Source organism: Silene latifolia, chromosome 7 (genome assembly GCF_048544455.1).
Source record: "Silene latifolia isolate original U9 population chromosome 7, ASM4854445v1, whole genome shotgun sequence".
In the NCBI taxonomy this organism is placed as follows: domain Eukaryota; kingdom Viridiplantae; phylum Streptophyta; class Magnoliopsida; order Caryophyllales; family Caryophyllaceae; genus Silene; species Silene latifolia.
In genome coordinates this window covers 79,278,124-79,298,660 of record NC_133532.1, presented here as the reverse complement: position 1 = coordinate 79,298,660, position 20,537 = coordinate 79,278,124, and the positions used below count along the sequence as shown (strand labels likewise).

The 20,537-nt window shown below is 35.6% G+C and overlaps 1 protein-coding gene, 1 long non-coding RNA gene and 1 pseudogene across 3 annotated transcripts; 1 reads left to right on the top strand and 2 right to left on the bottom strand.

Moving 5' to 3' along the window:
• Nucleotides 1-1,792: 1,792 nt before the first annotated feature.
• Nucleotides 1,793-5,789, bottom strand: LOC141590277 (potassium transporter 5-like; annotated as a pseudogene).
• A 1,521-nt stretch (nt 5,790-7,310) lies between these two features.
• LOC141591152 (uncharacterized) lies at nt 7,311-10,015 on the bottom strand. 2 transcript variants are annotated; one of them, XR_012520693.1, is made up of 4 exons: nt 9,726-10,015; nt 9,480-9,573; nt 8,719-8,815; nt 7,311-7,667 (listed from the first exon to the last, which is right to left on the bottom strand). It is a non-coding gene; the product is annotated as an uncharacterized LOC141591152 (long non-coding RNA). The 2 variants fall into 2 exon arrangements; XR_012520692.1 differs by lacking the exon at nt 8,719-8,815.
• A 7,447-nt stretch (nt 10,016-17,462) lies between these two features.
• LOC141590276 (uncharacterized) lies at nt 17,463-19,415 on the top strand. The gene is made up of 3 exons (XM_074410877.1): nt 17,463-17,822; nt 17,894-18,670; nt 18,804-19,415. The coding sequence occupies exons 1-3, from the start codon at nt 17,463-17,465 to the stop codon at nt 19,413-19,415; spliced, it is 1,749 nt and encodes a 582-aa protein (XP_074266978.1).
• The last annotated feature ends 1,122 nt before the right edge of the window (nt 19,416-20,537 follow it).

Here is a 20,537-nt window from a genome sequence, read left to right as displayed (position 1 = left end):
CAACAATTCTCATATTTTTACTTTGTGGTGTGTAGGAATCAAATGGACAAGAAATGAAGAGATAAGAGAGAAGTATAAGAAAAGTGGAGAATTCCACAAGCATTTGTATTATATAGTTTGTTTTAGGCATTGTCAAATGTATATAAAGACACTTGAGATCGTCGACGATTGAATATAATCATCAGCGAATTGTGGTCAAACTTTGGTGAAGGAAATCATCAGCGAATTACTGACGGAAAAAGGCTGTTAATGATGGATTTTCCCCGTCAGTAACCCGCATTTTCGTAGTAATATAACTTGACTAAATTGTAACTTTAGTTTTTTAAATCTCTTTTCAATAGTGATAGATTGTTTTGCGGATGTTTTTAATATATTCATCATTGTTAATGTGTAATAAATTTATTTAGATTAATATTAACAACAAATTACAAATATGACTAAGGCAAGATAGTGTAAATATTGTATTCTCTATATATTTAATTAAGTTGGTTAGATGGGTAAATCTATATTTTCCTTCTGATTTGAATACTAATGAGATGAGATAGGATACATTTGATTTTGTTGTCTTATTGTTGCTTTGATGAAAAGAGGGCAAAAGTACATTGTATATATCGATTTGCAATAATTACTTACATTTTATCCCAAAACAACATAATACTAATGAGTAGAATATCTTTTTTACTTTTAATTTTCAATGTGAGAATGGATGTTTTATCTATTTACCCACCTTATTTAAATTATTTTTATTTGATTAAACGTTACAATATTTAAGAGACAATGAGTGAAGAATATTTGAAGGCTTAAATATCATCATTATTTCCAAACGAAAAAAAAAAGAGGTATATAAACTATGTTTAATACTACTTATTATTATTTTAATTAATACGGAGTATCATCATTTTAATAAAGTTGACTAACAAAAATATCAAATTTGACGTTGAACAAAAATGATATCATTTGGTTACAAAAGTAATGAGAATAAGAATAACAAAATAACAGGTTACAATAAAAAAAAACAATACTAAAGAATGACGTAAAATTGTAAATAATTGAATATCAAGCTACTATAAAAAGTAGTATAAAAAATTTATGCCAACAAATTAATGAAAAGTTAGAGCTTAACTCTTACACTTTCACAATAAGTTATCTCCTATTGAATAAACCACACCCCATCCTTTCAATTTCCCCATCATAATATTGCAATAATTAGAACCCTACACAAATGCTTTGTGTGTCTTTCCATCTTTTCTAACTTTTAATTCTTTCATTAATTTGCCCTATATTCAAATTCATCATCCTGTTTAAAAGCCCTATCATAATATTGCAATAATTAGAACCCTACACAAATGTTTTATCCTCATGTGTCAACTTTATTTTTGTTATCGATAAATAGAAACGACTCATTTTCTTACTCAGTAAAACATACCTAAAATATGAAAAGCTAAAATAATTAGAGAGATAGACCACAAATGAAAAATGGAAAAATCATCAAAAAAACTAAAGGGGAAAATGCATGAACGATCCTTAAACCGAACCCGTGAATTTCACGGGCCACAAAACTAGTTATTTCAATTAAAAAGAAAAATGTTCTCCAGTTAGAAGATTTTGAATTGCAGAACATGGAGTAACAGATGAGTGTGTGGTAAAGAGTAATAATCAGAAATTAGAAAACAGTTTTCTGATGTTATTTCGATTTTTGGACCTATAGCCGACATATTTAACGGCTTTATAAAGGGTAAAATTGCTAGCGTTTGAAGTAGATATAGTTTAAATTATAACTCTTAAGTGCATCCTAAAGCTCATATGTCATTCCCACCTTAAGCAACCGGGTTCGAGGAATGCCAAACACTTCATCACTCTTCCTTACATTCCTTTTCAAGAAGCTATATCCATAATTAATCACGACCTTCTTTATAATCCCAGATTTTTTGCCTGCAATCACTTGGCTTTCCCCTATCATATGCACCACTCCCAGTCTAGATGCCTCGTCTATTATACCGACTTCTCGATTTCCAATGTTGTCGTCATCATCCTCACATATTCCATCGTTCGACTCCTCAACGGGCTCAACCTTTACCCTCCTATTACCAAGTACAAACTGTTTCAACTCTTCAATCAAGACCGCTTCAAACCCATCTTGTCTGTCAGGAACATCGGTGTAACCATAGCGAACCACACATCTAAACACAAGCTCTTTCGGGTGCACCCTTCTGAACAAAAACCGTTCCTCAGCAGGGACCTTACTGATCGGCAATGACTTGATAGATGTAAATACTAGGACCGAGTGTAATGCACGGATATTACCCACATAATACTCGAATATGGGCGGGATCCCATGGACTAGCTCCGAATAGAAGATAGCCATACCCGGGATGCGACACGAGTTAGATTGATCTACTATTTCACATACCTTGTCACTCGATACTTTGTTGTGGAGTTCGTAGTAGTAAGTCTTCCTATACGCGTAGTTCCATGTGAACATAATTGCCATCAGAACACATGCAAAAGCAATCGGAAGATACCCTCCGCTTGGAAATTTGTACAACACCGCGCTCAAGTAGATTAATTCGACTGACATAATGCAACATATGTACAAGAGGACTAAGAGTATGCGTGTCTTCCATATTAGTAACATCACTAGAACCATGAAGAAGGATGTAAGTGTCTCTGCGAACACAACCGCAATGCCTGCATTATTAAGGTAACGAGTTTTAATTGAGATATAAAATACTCGAAGCATTTCACATAATTCAGAGAAATTTGTAATAAGCAAATGCGCAGAGTTGTACAATGGCCGATATGTAACTTACCATAAGCATTACCAATGTGTGTACTTGTTCCAAAACCAAGAGTGACGCATACACAAGCAAACATCAAGAGATAATTTAGTTCAGGTATATACACTTGGCCTTCATACTTGGCTGAAGTATGAACAACTTTGACACGAGGGAAACATCCTAGAGTTAGGGATTGATGTATGATTGAAAATGTTCCTGAAATCATGGCCTGGCTTGCTATAATTGCTGCTAGGACTGCAATCACGAACATTGGCCAGTACACCGGTTCTGCAGAAACATCAATCCTCGATCAATTAGCTACTTGGTATAATAAAGTAAGAATTTCAGTTTGAGAAAAGAGGAGGAAGAAGAGAATAACAACCAGGAATGGCTTTATAGAAGGCGGTTACAACGTCCTCGGGATGCTTGCTAAGATAAGCGACTGACCAAAATCATCAAAATGACAAAGGGATATACAACAACGGTGACATGCTTACTTGTATTGATTTAACAGAGAAATGTCCAACATCTGCAAACAAGGCTTCGGTTCCTGTAATACAGAGGACCATGCCACCAAGGGAGACCCAACCATCTTTTCCATTTCTTTGAAAATACTCAACAATGTGCCATGGATTAACAGCCTTAATGACTCCCCAATCATGCTTGCAGAAGTTAAAGATACCAATAATTGCATTACATATAAACCAAATGCAAAGTATTGGTGCAAAACTGTATCCCACTTTATCAGTCCCAAAACTTTGCATTAAGAAGAGAAATATTAAAATAGCTACTGATATCCACACCACCATATCTGCAAACATCTCACAATTAACAAAATCATTAGTATGTGCTTGCCATCAGCATGAAACTAATATGATCAAACTTACGTACATACCATCAGTAAACTTATCCGAGGCTCCTTTGATCCCTCCCGCGGCTGACAAAACTGCCACCAAATTACAAACGAAAATAAATAAATTAGTTCGTAAGGTTATTATTTCCATCCAAGCAATGTAAATACTAACATTCTTAACAAAATTTTCGATTATTTTAAAATAATAATTCTTCTCAAAAAACTTTGGTCTTGTGACATTCGCTATTGTCCGTCCGGAGGATAATGTGAGAAGGAAGTATATATATAACCTGAAATACAAGGAGTGAGAACACCATCGCCAATGACAAGTGAAACCGCGAGTATGGTGGCAAACAAGAGAGTGTATTTTGCAAAGACGCTATTCTCTAAGGTGTTTTGTACCTTGAGTGAACATCCTGATCTTCCTGTCTTTGTTGTATGGATTTGATATTGTCCAACTTCTTTATCTTCCTTTTCTTGATTTGGTATCAATCCAATTTTCACATTTCGGCATAGTAACGAATATAATGCAAATGTTCCACCTATTTCAATTGTTACAACAATATAGTAAATTAATTATTAATATGTACATTTTGTTGTTAATTTGGAATACTTGACGTACGTGCATGTGAATTTCATCTATCAACACAATGCCACGGGATATTAGCTCATAAATAACTGCAATGGCGAATACTCGACAAAATAATTTAATTAATGGGACTGGACATATATCTTACATAATATACTAGTCATTTATTTATCATTTTTATTCTTATTGAGCGATATTTTAATCAAAGGTAAACAAACGCTCATTTTCTAAAACTAATCATGAATTGAATTAGAACGTAGGCAGTTCACTTAGATAGATCAAAATAGAATATGCAGTATGAAAACAATGTTGTTGTATATGACAATCACAATGCTATCTTTCCAAATAAAGACGGACCATTCATTGAATCCAATATGAATAGGAGAGAATTTTAAAGTTTTTTTCTTAATTAATTAAGTCATCATAATGAAATATCAAGGCAAAATCGTCCAACACCTTGACAATAAAGGAACAATAAAAATTAAATGTTCAAGGGAGGATTACGTTCCGTTACTTGGGTGCATGTATCAAATGCGAAGTGATATTGACAGTCGACACGATTCTAGCAAGTCTCCTGAAAGACCGTCTCCCATTATATTAATGAGAGATAACCAATAAATACACTAAAAACTAGTCAAAAATAATAACTACCTATTATAAGAGAGGTTTCTCACTGACATTAATGAGAAACCGTCTCTCTTAAGAATTTGTGTAGATCTTTTTCATATTTAGTCTAAAAATAATTATCAAGTTGTTTTGTCGTGTTGAAGATGCGGGCATGTGATCAAAATGAATTGTAGAAGCAACATATTCATAATATGTGGGCGAAAGTTTAAAAAAAAAAAAAAAAAACTTTACCATTGCCATTGTCATTGGCCCTTAAGACAATGAAGACGTATTTGATAACAGGCATCAAAGTAATAGTATAGTAAATAAGTGACAAAACACCAATAATGTCATCCTTGTGTTTAGCTCCATTTGGAAATGTGCTTGAATACACGTAAAGTGGTGATGTTCCAAGGTCTCCAAATACCACTCCTATACTTTGGAATGCCAATGTTAATATCATCGCCCAACTTGCATCCTATTTTACAAACAATTAACAACAATAAATAACATTGTCGCTACCATTAAACATCCTTTGAAAAACCGAGAGAGCTTCAAAAATGTACAAAATATTTCTCAATTTAATTCCTACAATTTACACTAATATTTGTTTTTAATCGAAAAATTCTATTGATTAGAATAAACTAGATTTGTAGCGCTACCAATAATTCTATGGGATACCGCAAACGGTTTTTTTTGAAGTAATTTTGTCCTATTTTTAAGTAAAAATAGCGTAAATTTATAATTTTATGTAGAGATAGGTACTATATTTTCTATCAAAATCCACAAAGAATTTTTTTTGGATCCGATATTGTCTGTAACACACAAAACCAATACTAAACCAATGCAATGCAAGTACATAATATTGATTAGAACAAACCTTAATGGAATGACCATTGTCGGATTTGAGTTTATTAGACTCAAGGTCAAGTGAGTCAAAGCGACTCATCTTTCTTTCACCCATTTGTGGATGCATGTATGATTGGGTGTTGACAAGAATATTTCGTGAAGAAACGAGATTATATATAACAAATGTGAAACATAAATGTATAAATTAGTAGAATATAATGGTAGGGTATTTATTATAGGAAGAAGACTAATCATATTTGTTTCCAAAGGAAATTAACACGTAGTTTACCGCGTAAATTAAGTATAGTCGATTGAATTCCAAGTTGCTCTTCACTTACATACGTTGGAATAATATCAAAACTAGTATAGACCCGTGCAATATATGCACGGTATATATATATAATATTTACTTTTTGTAGTGTATTACTTAGAAATTTTAAATTGACAATTCTTTTATTTTTTATGTTTCTTATCATTATATTTTGATTTGAAAAATTAAAATTAAATTTACTCAAATTAAAATTATAAGAAATCATGAATTGAGTATTTTTAATAGAAATTTTTCTTTTACCGAGAAAGTAATGATATTATTTTGTATATTTTTTTTTACTAACATATTTTTTAGCCGTAACTTTCTTATCATAAAATGTCAATGAATTTTTAAGGTAAAATAACTTAAACAAAACAATAAAATTTTCTTCTATCATAAAGAGTCTCGAGATAAATTTGTGGGGAATGTAATATATTGAATCATATAAATATTTACATTTAAGAAATTATGCCCTTTTATAAGTCATTATACATATAGTATATGCTAAAAATACTAAGTTTAATTTTAGGAAATATTTTTTAGGCGGGAAAAATGATAGTTTCTCCTATTTTTTTTAGTAGATAGAGGATTAAAGTTTTATCTTTATATAGGGACACTAGTTTAGAACCCGTGCAAAGTTGCACGGGCATATTTAAACAATGTAAATAAATAATTATTTAATTTTACATTTGTGACATTATATTAGATTAATTGTATAATAATATCGGATCTTTCTTAAACCGATTCTTTAAAAGTTTGTCTTACTGGTTGAATAGCCGCTGAAACCTATCACGAAAGGTGAAAAAACAATTCATGACCTTGTTCGTTTGTAGTCTTGGAAACATCTACTTAGCCATGGTTTTAAGTTTCAGAAGATAACATCGATGCATAAAAGGTCAAAGGTAGAGGGAAGTAAGGAATAAGACGTCAATAAACAATGGGTCTTAGAGGACATATCTTGACCATTTGTTAACCTTTTACATTGTTTGTGAGGAATGTTTTAATCGAACGTAAGTAAATGATTGAAACGGAATAATAAATACTAACCCACTTATAAAAAAAATAGCCAAACATCTATACAACTCAATTGGTAAAAAGCGCAAATCAAGAATATTTTTGATGATCAAAGTTGTCGAAACAGCTAATTGATAACCTCTAGAAATATTCAGTTTGCCAATACAGCATGTCTAAGCTTCTTATGATATTAAATATGTCAGTTAAGTATACAGTACTCTGACTCAAAATAACAACTTAAGTAAAGGCGATACTGTGACACATGTAATTATAAAAATAATGTCAAATAGATAGATTATGTAGGTGCATTAATTGGACTAATAAGTAACCGAACACCAAACACACAAAACCTAAACACCAAATCCAGATTTACACAACAATTCAAACGAACTCGATCATAGAACCCATAACCCCATGTGTAACAGATCGGGCACATAGCAAGCCTTGACTTTCAGGATCTAAATCAAGAGATATTACAATTAGAAATTACTGAATACAATAACACTATACAATGATGGAAAGTTGTAGACATAAATCCACAAATTGAACAAATTGCATCTACTACATTAATCTACTACTATGTTTTAATTCCACAGAAATCAAGTCTGGCTGCATAACTCAGACAAAGGACAATATTCTGGGGGATGATACAAAATCGTCGTCTACAATCTGCACATAACAGAGGAAATGATATTATTTTGCCACAATGCTTGAGTATTTAACCAGTACTAAAGTTCATTATGCAATTAGAAAGACAAAAATTAGGGAAAAATTTCAATCTAATCATCAATTTAACATAGTACCAATTCAACCCTTTAATTCATTGCTAAGGAGTAGGGAGTTGATTCGATTGAGGTACGTGTACGAAAAGGAGGGGATAAAAATATATAAAAAATTTATTGGTTTCTTTAGCTAACAAAACTGGAGAAAATAGAACGGGAGAGATCCATTATACCAAGTCACCACCTATACCGAATCAATCAAATTACATTTAGCAGAGCCAATTATTAGTAGCTATAATTGGTAGGAGACTAAAGCTAAATCCACGAGAAATGAGATCTACTCCGTAATACAATCTATTCAATTTCGTTGGTCTCCAAAACTAAGAATACACACCGTCAGCAATTTAACTATACCATTAAAGACAGCAATCTAATATCTCAAGATATAGACTACCTCTCTAGGCTTCAACCGTGAAAAATGACCACTATATACCATTCATTTGTTTACCAAAAGTTGTACCAAATACCCTGTATAAGACTTTAACAAAGGTAGACAACGAAGTTTTGGCGAAGTTGATAAAATAAGGAGTTATATGGCATGATCCAAAGAAATTGACATACTGTGTTTATTGTGGAAGTACGAAAAACAATGGAACTTACCAAATTTAGGTGGTCAAATAGCTTATGTCAATGGACATAGAGGGGCAAATTCCAAGGTGATGGAACTTTCCTTGATATATTTACCCTCTTGCAAGCAACACATCCCTCTTATCAGTTGGGACTACTCTGAAAACTCTTTTTGCCGAGGCTTAGAATCAAGTATAATGTCGAGGTTTAGGGCCAATATATGTAACTATGTAAGGACTAATAGGTGTGTTGCGTCACTTGCGTATAAGCTTGTATAGCAAAGTAGCATGGTGAAAAAAATACCAATTCAGTTGGAAAACACATAGAGGGAAGGAATCACATGTATATTAAATAATGAATGAAGCACTCACAAATAGTGACTAATACGGAATATATTTTACGACTTTCCCAAAATATCATCATAAGATTAATGGTTTAAATGTTCAAGATGACAGATCCTTGTCCAGCCTGAATTCAAAAAGAAAGTGTACACACAAGTCATGGGTACATCAAAATCACAGTAACCAACATACTCTCTGAAAAAAAACATAACTATGAAAATCATGGTTTCAACTATCTATGTTGAATATGAATAGAATACGGTTCTAAACCCTAAAATATAAAAGTGATTAGATTTTGGACTTCTACACATGGATCTCTATTACGAAACAACCTTTTCATCAGTAATTGCCTTCATCACCGCGCTTCTCTCTATGAACTTGCCTAATTTCTGAGTTTTCAATTTTAAAAAATGAAATTAAACAGATTACTTTTCTTTTGGTTGCAAGTTATCTTTATCATGTCACCTGATACAAAATTCGAGTTCAAAACTCGCTTTAGTTATTTGAGATGACAGGATGTCGATTTGAAAAACCTTAGTTCCTCAGAGATAAAGTAAGTCTACATATGTTATTAATAATTATTCTGTATATTGTTTTATTGTTTTGAAAAGCGCAGTGATGACGTTCATATAATTGCAAATTTGCGAGAATAGCGTGAAGAACAATGAACCTTAGCAAATTGCCAAATATGGGTTTTAAGAGTAGTAATAAAAGGTATACAAAAATCACAATTCATAATTAAGATGGTAACAACCATAAACTGGTTAATTGAAACAAACTATGGAACATACCAGGGGAATAGTGCAATGATATTCAAACGCTATCGCACGAACCGCACTTCTCCGTTCCAAATCTTTCATGTGTTAGTCTGTACTCTGTAGCCAACTGGTAGGAATTGAAGCAAAATTAACCATAAGAACAAAACAATAACGAAATTAACCATAAATTAACAATTCTCTCTATCAAACCCCATATTTATTGAGAAAAAAAAAAGAAGCAAAAAAGAAACAATAAGAAGTGTAATGCAATCTTCCTACCATTAGATTCGTGCTTAATCTTGATATCTTGGATCATTATTATCAAAATTTGGAGTTGCTACAATATTTCAAGATTTATTGTCAAGATTATCGGAAAACAAACGAAAAAAGACAGGGAAGCAAGTTAATAGGGAGATACATAGATGACGATGCTGAATTGAGGAGAAAATGTAAAGGTTTAGAGGTATATTGAAATGGCAAAATACAATAAATAAGGTTTTTTCATGCAAATCAGTAATCACCAAGAAAGATGAGAGGGTATAGTGGAAGGCGGCTTAAGAAAATGTCGATCTTCAATATTTTGACTTGGTTTAGGGTTAGACACAGGTTGCATGTTTTAGGGTAAGGCAGTAGGCGGGAAAATATTGCCTATTAAAGCAACACGTGTCCAGTAGTATATTTATGGTTCTTGTATTATACTTTTATATATAGATATATAGATATATAGATATATAGATATAAATATTTGAATATGTTACCCTCAAATAAATAAATAATAATTAAATAAATATTTGAGTATCTACTCGGTATATTTGTGTATTTTGATAGCTTTCGAGTTTGGATCATAAAGTATTGGTGTAGGCCCCGTTCAGACTACCTTACCTTTACCTAAAGATTAAAATTTATTTTCAATTAAATAAAATTACTTTAAAGTTATAAGCTAACTCATAAATTTATCATAAATATATTTTTCTATAACATATCTTAAAATTACGATGAAATAAATTATGAGACGAATTCATTACTCCCACTATTAATATATAACTTTTAAAAATGACTTTTGGATAATCATCCATTTTAATGCTTACCTAAGCGTGTTAAAGTTCGATCAGCATCGAGTGATTTTCGTAAGGTATAGACACGTGTGTCTACAAATTAAAGTCTCTTTGACTGAAGCTTAGGAGAGGCGAAAGTTAAAGTGTAGCCCTCAGATCAATCGAAGATTACAACTTTGAGACTATGGCGATGCGAGGGGACTGATTCAAGGGTTTGTTGTGGGAACAATTGAGTCCATCGATTATGTGGGCTGGTTATTTAAAGTTTATTAAAATACGTAAGAAAGCTCATTATAAGAAGAAAACATAATTGAGATACTTTTCTTGGATGTTTTCGGAGGTGCCAAGGAGAAATGCTATGTTGTAAAGTGATATGGAAAATACTAGGTGTCGTAATACTAGAATTGACCTATCAAATTAACAATTTATAACCTAGACTTGACTCTACTAACTTTAAATTAAAACAATAGTAAAGTGGAAGTAAAGGGTCGAACCCAAGAGAAGGATGTTGAACTAATACTTGAATTGTAAACTATGTAACAACTAATTAGGATTCTATGAACTAATTTAGACACTAATCACAATTAAGAATTACTAACTAAGTTTATCAACAAACAATGATTATGAACAATGGTAAACAAGTGGGAGACATAGATGGAAAAGGCATTTGATTGGAAATAAGCATAACAAAACTAAAGATGTAAACTTTTCTAAGAGACAAATCAACAAATACTTGGTATGCAAAGACATTCCTTTTCATCATTCAATAACAACCTAATACTACTTTCATAAGATGGTAAGAATTTCCTTCCTAAGCTAAAACAAACAATTCTACTCATGTATTTTCCCAAATGAAAACCACACAAAGGGTAGTACATAAGAGCATTAAGAACAAAGCCAAATGAAAGAGCTAGGATTAACTTGTGAGAGCTTAAACCAACTAACCCAAGACTAATTTTCAAACCTTACTCACAAAGTTACAAACTTTACAACAAATTCATAACAACACAAGTTTGCTTCATACATTTCTAGAGATGTAAAACCCACAACTAGAAATTGCAATAGTTCAATGAATAATATACAAGGTTAGCGACTCCCAACACACAAACATCAAACATAAACAAGTAAAAAAAAGGTAATGAAATAATTATTGAAGAATGATTAAGGAAGTCTTACAAAGCTTAAAGGAATTAGAGGATTCCAAATTACACCAAGATAAAAGGTCTAGCCTTCCATAATCATGGATGAATCCAAGAATTGTGGAAAGATTGACATTCAAATCCAACAAAAGCTTACGATTTTCACCCAAATACTAAGTGTTCTTCTCATACAAGTCTTTGAGATTATTCAATAATTAGGTAGTAATCTAGGTCTTCAAAATATGGGGTTTATATAGGGCTGCACTCATTCCTAAGTTAAGTTGTCTCAAGTAAGCCCAAAACACGGACTTGTTAAGTTAAGCCTGTGCTTAAAATAGAGATGCGCAGGATCCTGGAGATGGCGCAGTCTGCGCAGGCTGCGCAGAAAAGGCGCAGGCTACGCTTTGCACTTGACTCCGTCATCAAACACTAGTCTGTCTGATGGGTACTCGATCGAGTAAGCTTGGCACTTGATCGAGTAAGGGTCACTCGATCGAGTAAGCCACTTACTCGATCGAGTAAGTCGGTTGACGGGTGATTTTTGACGGGTTTGTTAATAATGCTGATTGGTATATAAGCCTTCCGTCACTTTTTCCTAAAACACTTTTTCAACCTAAAAACTTTCAAGAGACGATTAAGAGTTACGTTCTTTCATCCTCGCCGCATTATTAGCAAATCCCGGAGCTAGAAGGGTCGGATTTCGTCGTTCTTTACATCTTTGTGATCCTTGAGTCGAGGGTAAGCTTTACATATAATTTTTATAGCGTTTTGTTAAAGTTGATTAAACCCTAATTGGGTTATTTGGGGGTTTTGGTGGTTTATGTGAATATAGTTGTGATTATATGTATGTATGTATAGGAGGAGTATTCGTTGAGGAGAGATTCTGACTTAGCTGCTTGATCGTCTGTCGGTGTTTGCATTTCCAGGTAGGGTTTCCCTACTCAGTATTAGTTACATGATTGTGTGGTGATTGTTGTTGTGACTATTGGTGACGTATAATGTTGGTTGATCTGGTTGGTTGTGGATTTTCTACTGTTGATTGGTTTGTATCTGTCTGTGATCTTCGGGGTGCGTCCCTGGCTCAGTGGAGTCACTTGCGGGAGTGGCTTCACGCCTTTAATTCGCCTTCTGTGGAACCCGCCATAGGAGGGATGTGCATATTAATGAACATGGGTTTATCGCTCGATGGAGATGATCGGGGCTTAGGTGGGAACGGCTGCGGTCCCCCACTGGCGGCGAGAAGTACCTGTTGCGATGAGTACTCTGGCAGGACTACACACTTTAGTGTGTAGTCAGATGTATGGAGATTGGAGATGGAGACTAGGGTTGTGCTGAGCTGTTTGAAATGTTTGTGTACTTGTTTCATTGTGGCATTGTTTTCGTGTAATTAGTACTGACCCCGTTAATTGTTTTAAAAACTGTGGTGATCCATTCAGAGGTGGTGAGCAGTTGTCTAGCAGGTATACAATGGATGCGCGCGGGATTAGTTGGGGATGGAGTTGCCACGAGTCTGATAGTAGTCTTCCGCTGTGTTGTCTTTATATTTCAGTTGTAGTTTGGTTGTAGAACAATTGTACTTTACTTTACAGTTGGTTTTGTTATGTAATCACTTAAACTTATTTATTAAAGTACGTTCTTTGATGGTCTATTTGATATACATTTCCTTGGGTAACCGAGATGGTAGCACTTAAAAAGGAGCTGAACATGAGACATATGAGGTGGATGGAGCTGATTGGTGATTATGACGTATATATTATTTACCATGAAGGGAAAGCTAATATGGTTGCAGATGCCCTAAGCAGGAAGAGTGTGCATTCTCTATGTGCAACTATGTCTTTGATGAGGCTGAGAGATGAGGTGGGGAAGATGGGGATACATATGATCCAGAGAGAGGATGCTAGAGGAGATTTGACAGTGGAGCCGGACCTTTATGATGATATTCGCAGGAAACAGGCTTTGGATCCCAAGATTGAGGAGTGGAGAGCTGTAGTAGAGAAATGGACTGTGTCTAGATTCTCTATTCATACCGATGGTAGTGTGAGATTTGATGGGAGATGGTGTGTCCCTAGTGATGAGGAGTTGAAAAAGATAATCATGACAGAGGCTCATTGCACACCATACTCGGTACATCCAGGTGGTGACAAGATATACAAAGATTTGAAGAAGACTTTTTGGTGGCCGGGGATGAAAAAGGAAACAGCTGAGTTCGTGGCTCGTTGTTTGACTTGTCAGAGAGCGAAAGGGGAACAGCGACGACCACAAGGAAAGATTCAGTCTCTTGAGGTACCTGAGTGAAAGTGGGAGTCCATTTATTTGGATTTTATAGTTGGTTTGCCGATAAGTCAGCAGGGTAATAACATGATATGGGTTATAGTAGACCGACTGACGAAATCAGCTCACTTTGTGCCAATGAAAGATAATTGGACCAAGATACAGTTGGCTTTGGCTTATAGGAAGCATGTGGTTCGTTTGCATGGGGTGCCTAAGGATATAGTGTCCGATAGAGATGCGAGGTTCATATCACGGTTTTGGAAAGAGTTGCAGGAGATGACGGGGACTACCTTAAAGATGAGTACTGCATTTCATCCTGCGACAGATGGCCAGACGGAGAGGACCATCAAGACTTTAGAGGACATGTTGCGAGCTTGTGTTATGGATTTTGGTGGTAGCTGGGAGCAGAGGTTGGATTTGATTGAGTTTTCTTACAACAACAGCTATCACACCAGTATTGGCATGGCACCATTTGAGGCTTTATATGGGAGGAGATGTAGGAGTCCGATCTGTTGGGATGATAGTACTGAGGCAGTTGTTTTGGGACCACAAATGGTACAGGAGATGGTTGAACAGGTTAAGCTAATTAGGCAAAGGATGAAAGCGGCCCTGGATCGACAAAAGAGTTATGCAGATCTACATCGCCGGGACATAGAGTTTCAAGTTGGGGACAAGGTTCTTTTGAAAGTGTCTCCTATGCGCGGGGTCATGAGATTTGGTAAGAAAGGCAAGATGAGCCAGAAGTTTATAGGACCATATGAGATCTTGGATCGTGTGGGTGAGGTTGCTTATCGGTTAGCTTTACCAGCTGCTTTGGATATAGTGCATAATGTGTTTCATGTATCTCAGCTGCGGAAGTATGTTAGTGATCCATCACATGTGTTAGAGGTAGAGAACATCGAACTGGATGAGTCTTTGTCTTATCTTGAGGTGCCTAAATAGATTCTTGATCGGAAGGTTAGGAAAACTAGACATGGTGAGACAGTGTTGCTTAAGGTTCTTTGGTCTAACCAAGAGGTTGAGGAGGTTACATGGGAGGCGGAAGAGGCTATGAGGGAGCGGTACCCGTCTCTTTTTGATCAGGTATGTGTGGTTACGGGGATGTAACCTTGTTTCTTTTAGGGGGGTAGGAGATGGTCGCATAGAGTTTTTGCATGTTTTATGTGGGTTTTGGTATAGTTAGTAGTTATTTTGAGTCGGGTTGAGTTTTGTTTTGGGAGATGTGTTTTGGAGTTTTGTGTCGAGTTTTATTTATGTTGTTGTGTCGGGTTGGTGTTAGTGTCTTTTTGTTTTGTTGTGGATTGAACTTTGGGAACAAAATTCTTTTTAAGGAGGGAAGACTGTAATACTACGGTTTTATGGGTCTTAGGGTACTCTATCGAGTGGGGCTTACTCTATCGAGTAAGTATGGTTTTACGCAGAACAGTAGTCTGTCTGATGGGTACTAGATCGAGTAAGCTTGGCACTCGATCGAGTAAGCCACTTACTCGATCGAGTAAGTCGGTTGACGGGTGATTTTCGACGGGTTTGTTAATAATGCGGATTGGTATATAAGACTTCCGTCACTTTTTCCTAAAACACTTTTTCAACCTAAAAACTTTCAAGAGACGATTAAGAGTTATGTTATTTCATCCTCGCCACATTATTAGCGAATCCCGGAGCTAGGAGTTTCGGATTTCGTCGTTCTTTAAATCTTTGTGATCCTTGAGTCGAGGGTAAGCTTTATATATATTTTTTATAGCGTTTTGTTAAAGTTGATTAAACCCTAATTGGGTGATTTGGGGGTTTTGGTGGTTTATGTGAATATAGTTTTCCAGGTAGGGTTTCCCTACTCGGTATTAGTTACATGATTGTGTGGTGATTGTTGTTGTGACTATTGGTTACGTATAATGTTGGTTGATCTGGTTGGTTGTGGATTTTCTACTGTTGATTGGTTTGTATCTCTCTGTGATCTTCGGGGTGCGTCCCTGGCTGAGTGGAGTTACTTGCGGGAGTGGCTTCACGCCCTTGATTCGCCTTCTCTGGAACCCGCCATAGAAGGGATGTGCACATTAATGAACATGGGTTTACCGCTCAATGGAGATGAGCGGGGCTTAGGTGGGAACGGCTGCGGTCCCTCATTGGCGGCGAGGAGCACCTGTTGCGATGAGTACTCTGGCAGGGCTAAGTGTGTAGTCAGTTGTGTGGAGATTGGAGATGGAGACTGGGGTTGTGCTGAGCTGTTTGAACTGTTTGTGTACTTATTTCATTGTGGCATTGTTTTCGTGTAATTAGTACTGACCCCATTAATTGTTTTAAAAACTGTGGTGATCCATTCGGGAGTGGTGAGCGATTGTCTAGCGGTGTATACTATGGATGCGCGTGGGATTAGGCGGGATGGATTTGCCACGAGTCGATAGTAGTCTTCCGTGTGTTGTCTTTATATTTCGATTGTAGTTTGGTTGTAGAACAGTTGTACTTTACTTTACAGTTGGTTTTGTTATTTAATCACTTAAACTTATTTATTAAAGTACGTTCTTTGATGGTCTATTTGATATACATTGCCTCGGGTAACCGAGATGGTAGCATTCTCATGCTTTATGTGGTCCTGGTAAGGCACTTGGAGTATGGGGGTGTTACAGGGGCTTCATTTGATATTATTTTCCCGATAATATTTTACACCATTTAAGTGGGGTTATTGAAAGATCATAGATCCATATTAGACTCTCTAATGAAAATTAAATTATCTCATAATTTATCATTTAGGTGATCTATGTAACATGCATGAAAATATAAAAGCATAAAAATGAAAGTTTAAGGAAAAACAATTTCCTTACATTGATTTTATGGTAAAATGGGTACAAACTAGATCACCTTACTAGTTTGTTCTTGAGCTAAAAAGATATGGATGATCCTCCTTCAAAAACCTTCAAAAAGAAAGTCTCCTTCAAGTTGCAACCAAGAACTCAACCCAAAAATCTAACAAGTATTTAACTAGAAACTTGTTAAAATTATACCCTTGATAATATTTTAATATTACTAACTCTCTTATATTATTTAATCTTACATCACATGCAAAATCTATAATAAGATAACTTATGGAAGTATATAAAGTAAGGTGAAATGATTATGTTCCTAATCATCCACTACTCTATTTTACACGGTCCACTTGCCCATTTACGGGTCCATTTTGGTTCTTATATTTGTCGCACAAATACGTGTAATTTTATTTTAAACATCATTTCATGTTTAAATACTTCCATAATTAATTCGTCCAAATCACTCCGTAAATATACGTGTACTGCTACACATATTATTTACGTACTAATATTAATCACTGCTTGAGCATTCTTCATAAACCCGTTAAATTATATACAGAAATCGAGTATCCTCCAATATGTTTTCCATAAGTCACTAGAATAAAGCATGAAGAGAGAGAAACTAGAGAGAGAGAAAGCTCTGAAAAAAAGGAAGATCTGCTAGGTTTTTTGTGCGCCGTTTTTTTCTGCAATAATGGTGCGAGCTACTGCACCTCAAATTCTGCAAATAAATCTACACAAAATCCCAAAAACATGTCTAAAACTTCATCTCCCGTTACAAATAATCAAAAGAAAACTGGTCCTTCTGAATCTACTGTTACTAAAACGAAGAATGTTAACGAAATTACTGGTCTGGCTCCTTTTGACCTTGAATCTGTTGAAATTAATGAGAGTGGTGAAGAATGGTTGGTTCAGGGTAAAAGAAAGAAAGCAACTTTACCGACTATAGAGGAGGAGCCTAAGGATTTGATGCAGGTTACCAGGGAGGATATTCAGGAAGAGCTCAATTTCTGGAAGCCCTCTGTTTACTGCTTCATCCTAGGTGCGAATCCCCCTTTGGATGTTATTGAAGGGTTTATCAGGCGTATCTGGATGAACTATCCAATTGATAAGGTATCTTTCCTACCCAGTGGTATTTTCCTGGTTCGTTTTCAGTCTCTACAGAGTAAGGATGCTGTTCTCAGGCAAGGTCATTTTTGTTTGATAATAAGCCCCTTATTGTGAGAAATTGGACTGAGAATGTTGAATTAACAAAGGATGATGTTAAAGCAGTTCCTGTATGGTTCAAATTGATGAACTTACCTTTGAAATTCTGGGGTAAGTGTCTCCCAAAAATTGCAGGACTACTGGGTAAGTACATACGCAGTGATGTCTCTACTATGGAAAAAACTCATCTTGGCTTTGCCCGTGTGTTACTTGAAGTCCCATTTGGTCAAAAGTTACCTACTTTTGTTAAATTTCTTGATGAAGATGGTAACATTGTTAAGATTGTGGTTGAGTGTGAATGGCAACCAATTTCATGCTCTGTGTGTGGGGGTATAGGTCATGAAAGTGAGAAGTGCAGGAAACCTAAACCAAAAGCAACTGTGAAACCTGTCCAACAACAGTGGATCCCAAAAAAGACCACGGCTCCTTTTGTGACTGTTAACCCATCTACTATCATTGTGCCCACTCCACAACCAGCTAAGCCTGTATCTCCTGTGGTCACTGTGCCCGTGACTCCTGCTGGGACTAGGACCCCTGAGGAAGTCCAGCATAGGTTACAGGTTACTTGGTCTAAGGGTGGTACTTACAGTCAAGTCCAAACTCCTGCAAAACCACCTATCACTATGAGCAGGCAGGAAATTATTAGAGCAGGGAAAACCAATACCCATCTCAGTCAGTATACTTTTCAGGATGCCTTAAATAATGCAACTCCAAAACCTGGGATTGGCACTGCTTTGACTGGAACTACTAATAAGGTGGGGATTGGTACAATTGGTAGTGTGTTACTCCCTCATGGGAGTAATGCATAATCTTGGATTCTGGAATATTAGGGGCCTGAATAACCCATCTAAACAAAAACAAGTTAAATGGTTTCTACATTCTCATCAGGTAGGTTTATTTGGGCTCCTTGAGACAAAGGTAAAACCTTTGTCTCTAAATGCAGTTAGAACGAATGTTTGTGATGGTTGGTCTGTTTCTACTAACACTTCTTGTCACATTGGAGGAAGAGTCTGGGTGCTCTGGAATCCTAGCATTTTTCATGTTCACTTTGTCCATTATAGTGCTCAGCTCATTCATATGGAGGTTACTGAGATTAGTACAAAATTCCATTTCTACTGCTCTATGATCTATGCCTTTAATGACACTGCTGGAAGAAAGTCTCTTTGGCATGATTTGAATTTGCTCTCAAGTGGAATTCATATCCCTTGGATTCTTTGTGGGGATTTCAATTGTGTCTTGAGCCCTTCTGAAAGATTGGGGGGTCAAACATCTGAGGAGGAAATGGAGGATTTCCAGGCTTGCATTGATCATTGTCACTTAGTGGATAGTCCTGCTGTTGGTTCCTTCTACACCTGGAATAACAAACAGGACCCACAGACTAGAGTGTATTCAAGACTTGATAGAGTTTTTGTTAATAGTGAGTGGCTTCAGTTGAGACCTCATTCTCATGCTCATTTCTACAATGAAGGTCTCTTTGATCATACTCCCTGCATTATTTAGGATGCTACCAATCAGATAACAGGGAGGAAAAGCTTTAAATACTACAACATGTGGAGTCAGGTCCCAGAATTTCATACTTGTGTTGCTCTTTACTGGACTAAAGTCTGGCAGGGGACTAGAATGTTTCAAGTTGTCATGAAATTGAAGAGTTTGAAATACCCTTTGAAAGCTCTTAATAAGCATCTTTTTGGTGATATTGAGAATAGCACTGTACATGCCTGGAAAGTTTTGTCTAAAATTCAAGATCAGTTAAAGATTTGCCCTGTTGATCCTGATCTCATTGCTCAAGAAAAAGAAGCTGCTAACACATACAGAAATCTGTAACTTGCTTGTGACAGCTTCCTTTTGCAGAAAACCAAAGCTACTTGGGTTAATCAAGGTGACAATAACACCAAGTATTTCCACAGTCTTTTGAAAAGTAAGAGTGCAAGAAATAAGATATTCCTTATTGAAGATATTAATGGTGTTGCACATACTAATGGGAGTGATATTCAAACTGCTTTCTTGCAATACTATGAGGAGCTTCTTGGTAAAACTGGGACTGTGACTAATGTCAGTTCTAGTGTTGTTCAGTTGGGACCTGTTTGCTCTCAAGAGCATATTGCTATCCTCTTGTCACCTGTTACTAAAAAAGAAATCAAGGAGGCCATTTTTTCCATTCCTACTCATAAGGCCCCTGGGCCTGATGGTTTTTCTAGTGCATTCTTTAAATATGCATGGCCTATCCTTGGAGAGGAAGTTTGTGATGCTATACTTGATTTTTTTCACTCTGGCAAACTCTTGCAGCAAGTGAATCATACCTTCATCACTTTGATACCTAAAATTGAAATTCCCCAAAATGTCACTCAATTTAGACCCATCTCCTGCTGCAATGTTCTTTATAAAGCTATTTCTAAAATTCTTTGCACTAGATTAGCTGCTGTTTTGCCTGACATTATTGATAAGAGTCAGGGAGGTTTTGTCAAAGGCAGAAGCATAGTTGAGAATATTCTAATTTGTCAGGACCTTGTGAGACTTTACAATAGAAAATATATCTCTCCCAGATGTTTGATGAAAATCGATTTAAAGAAAGCCTATGATTCTGTGCATTGGGATTTTGTGGAACAAATGCTCATAGCTTTG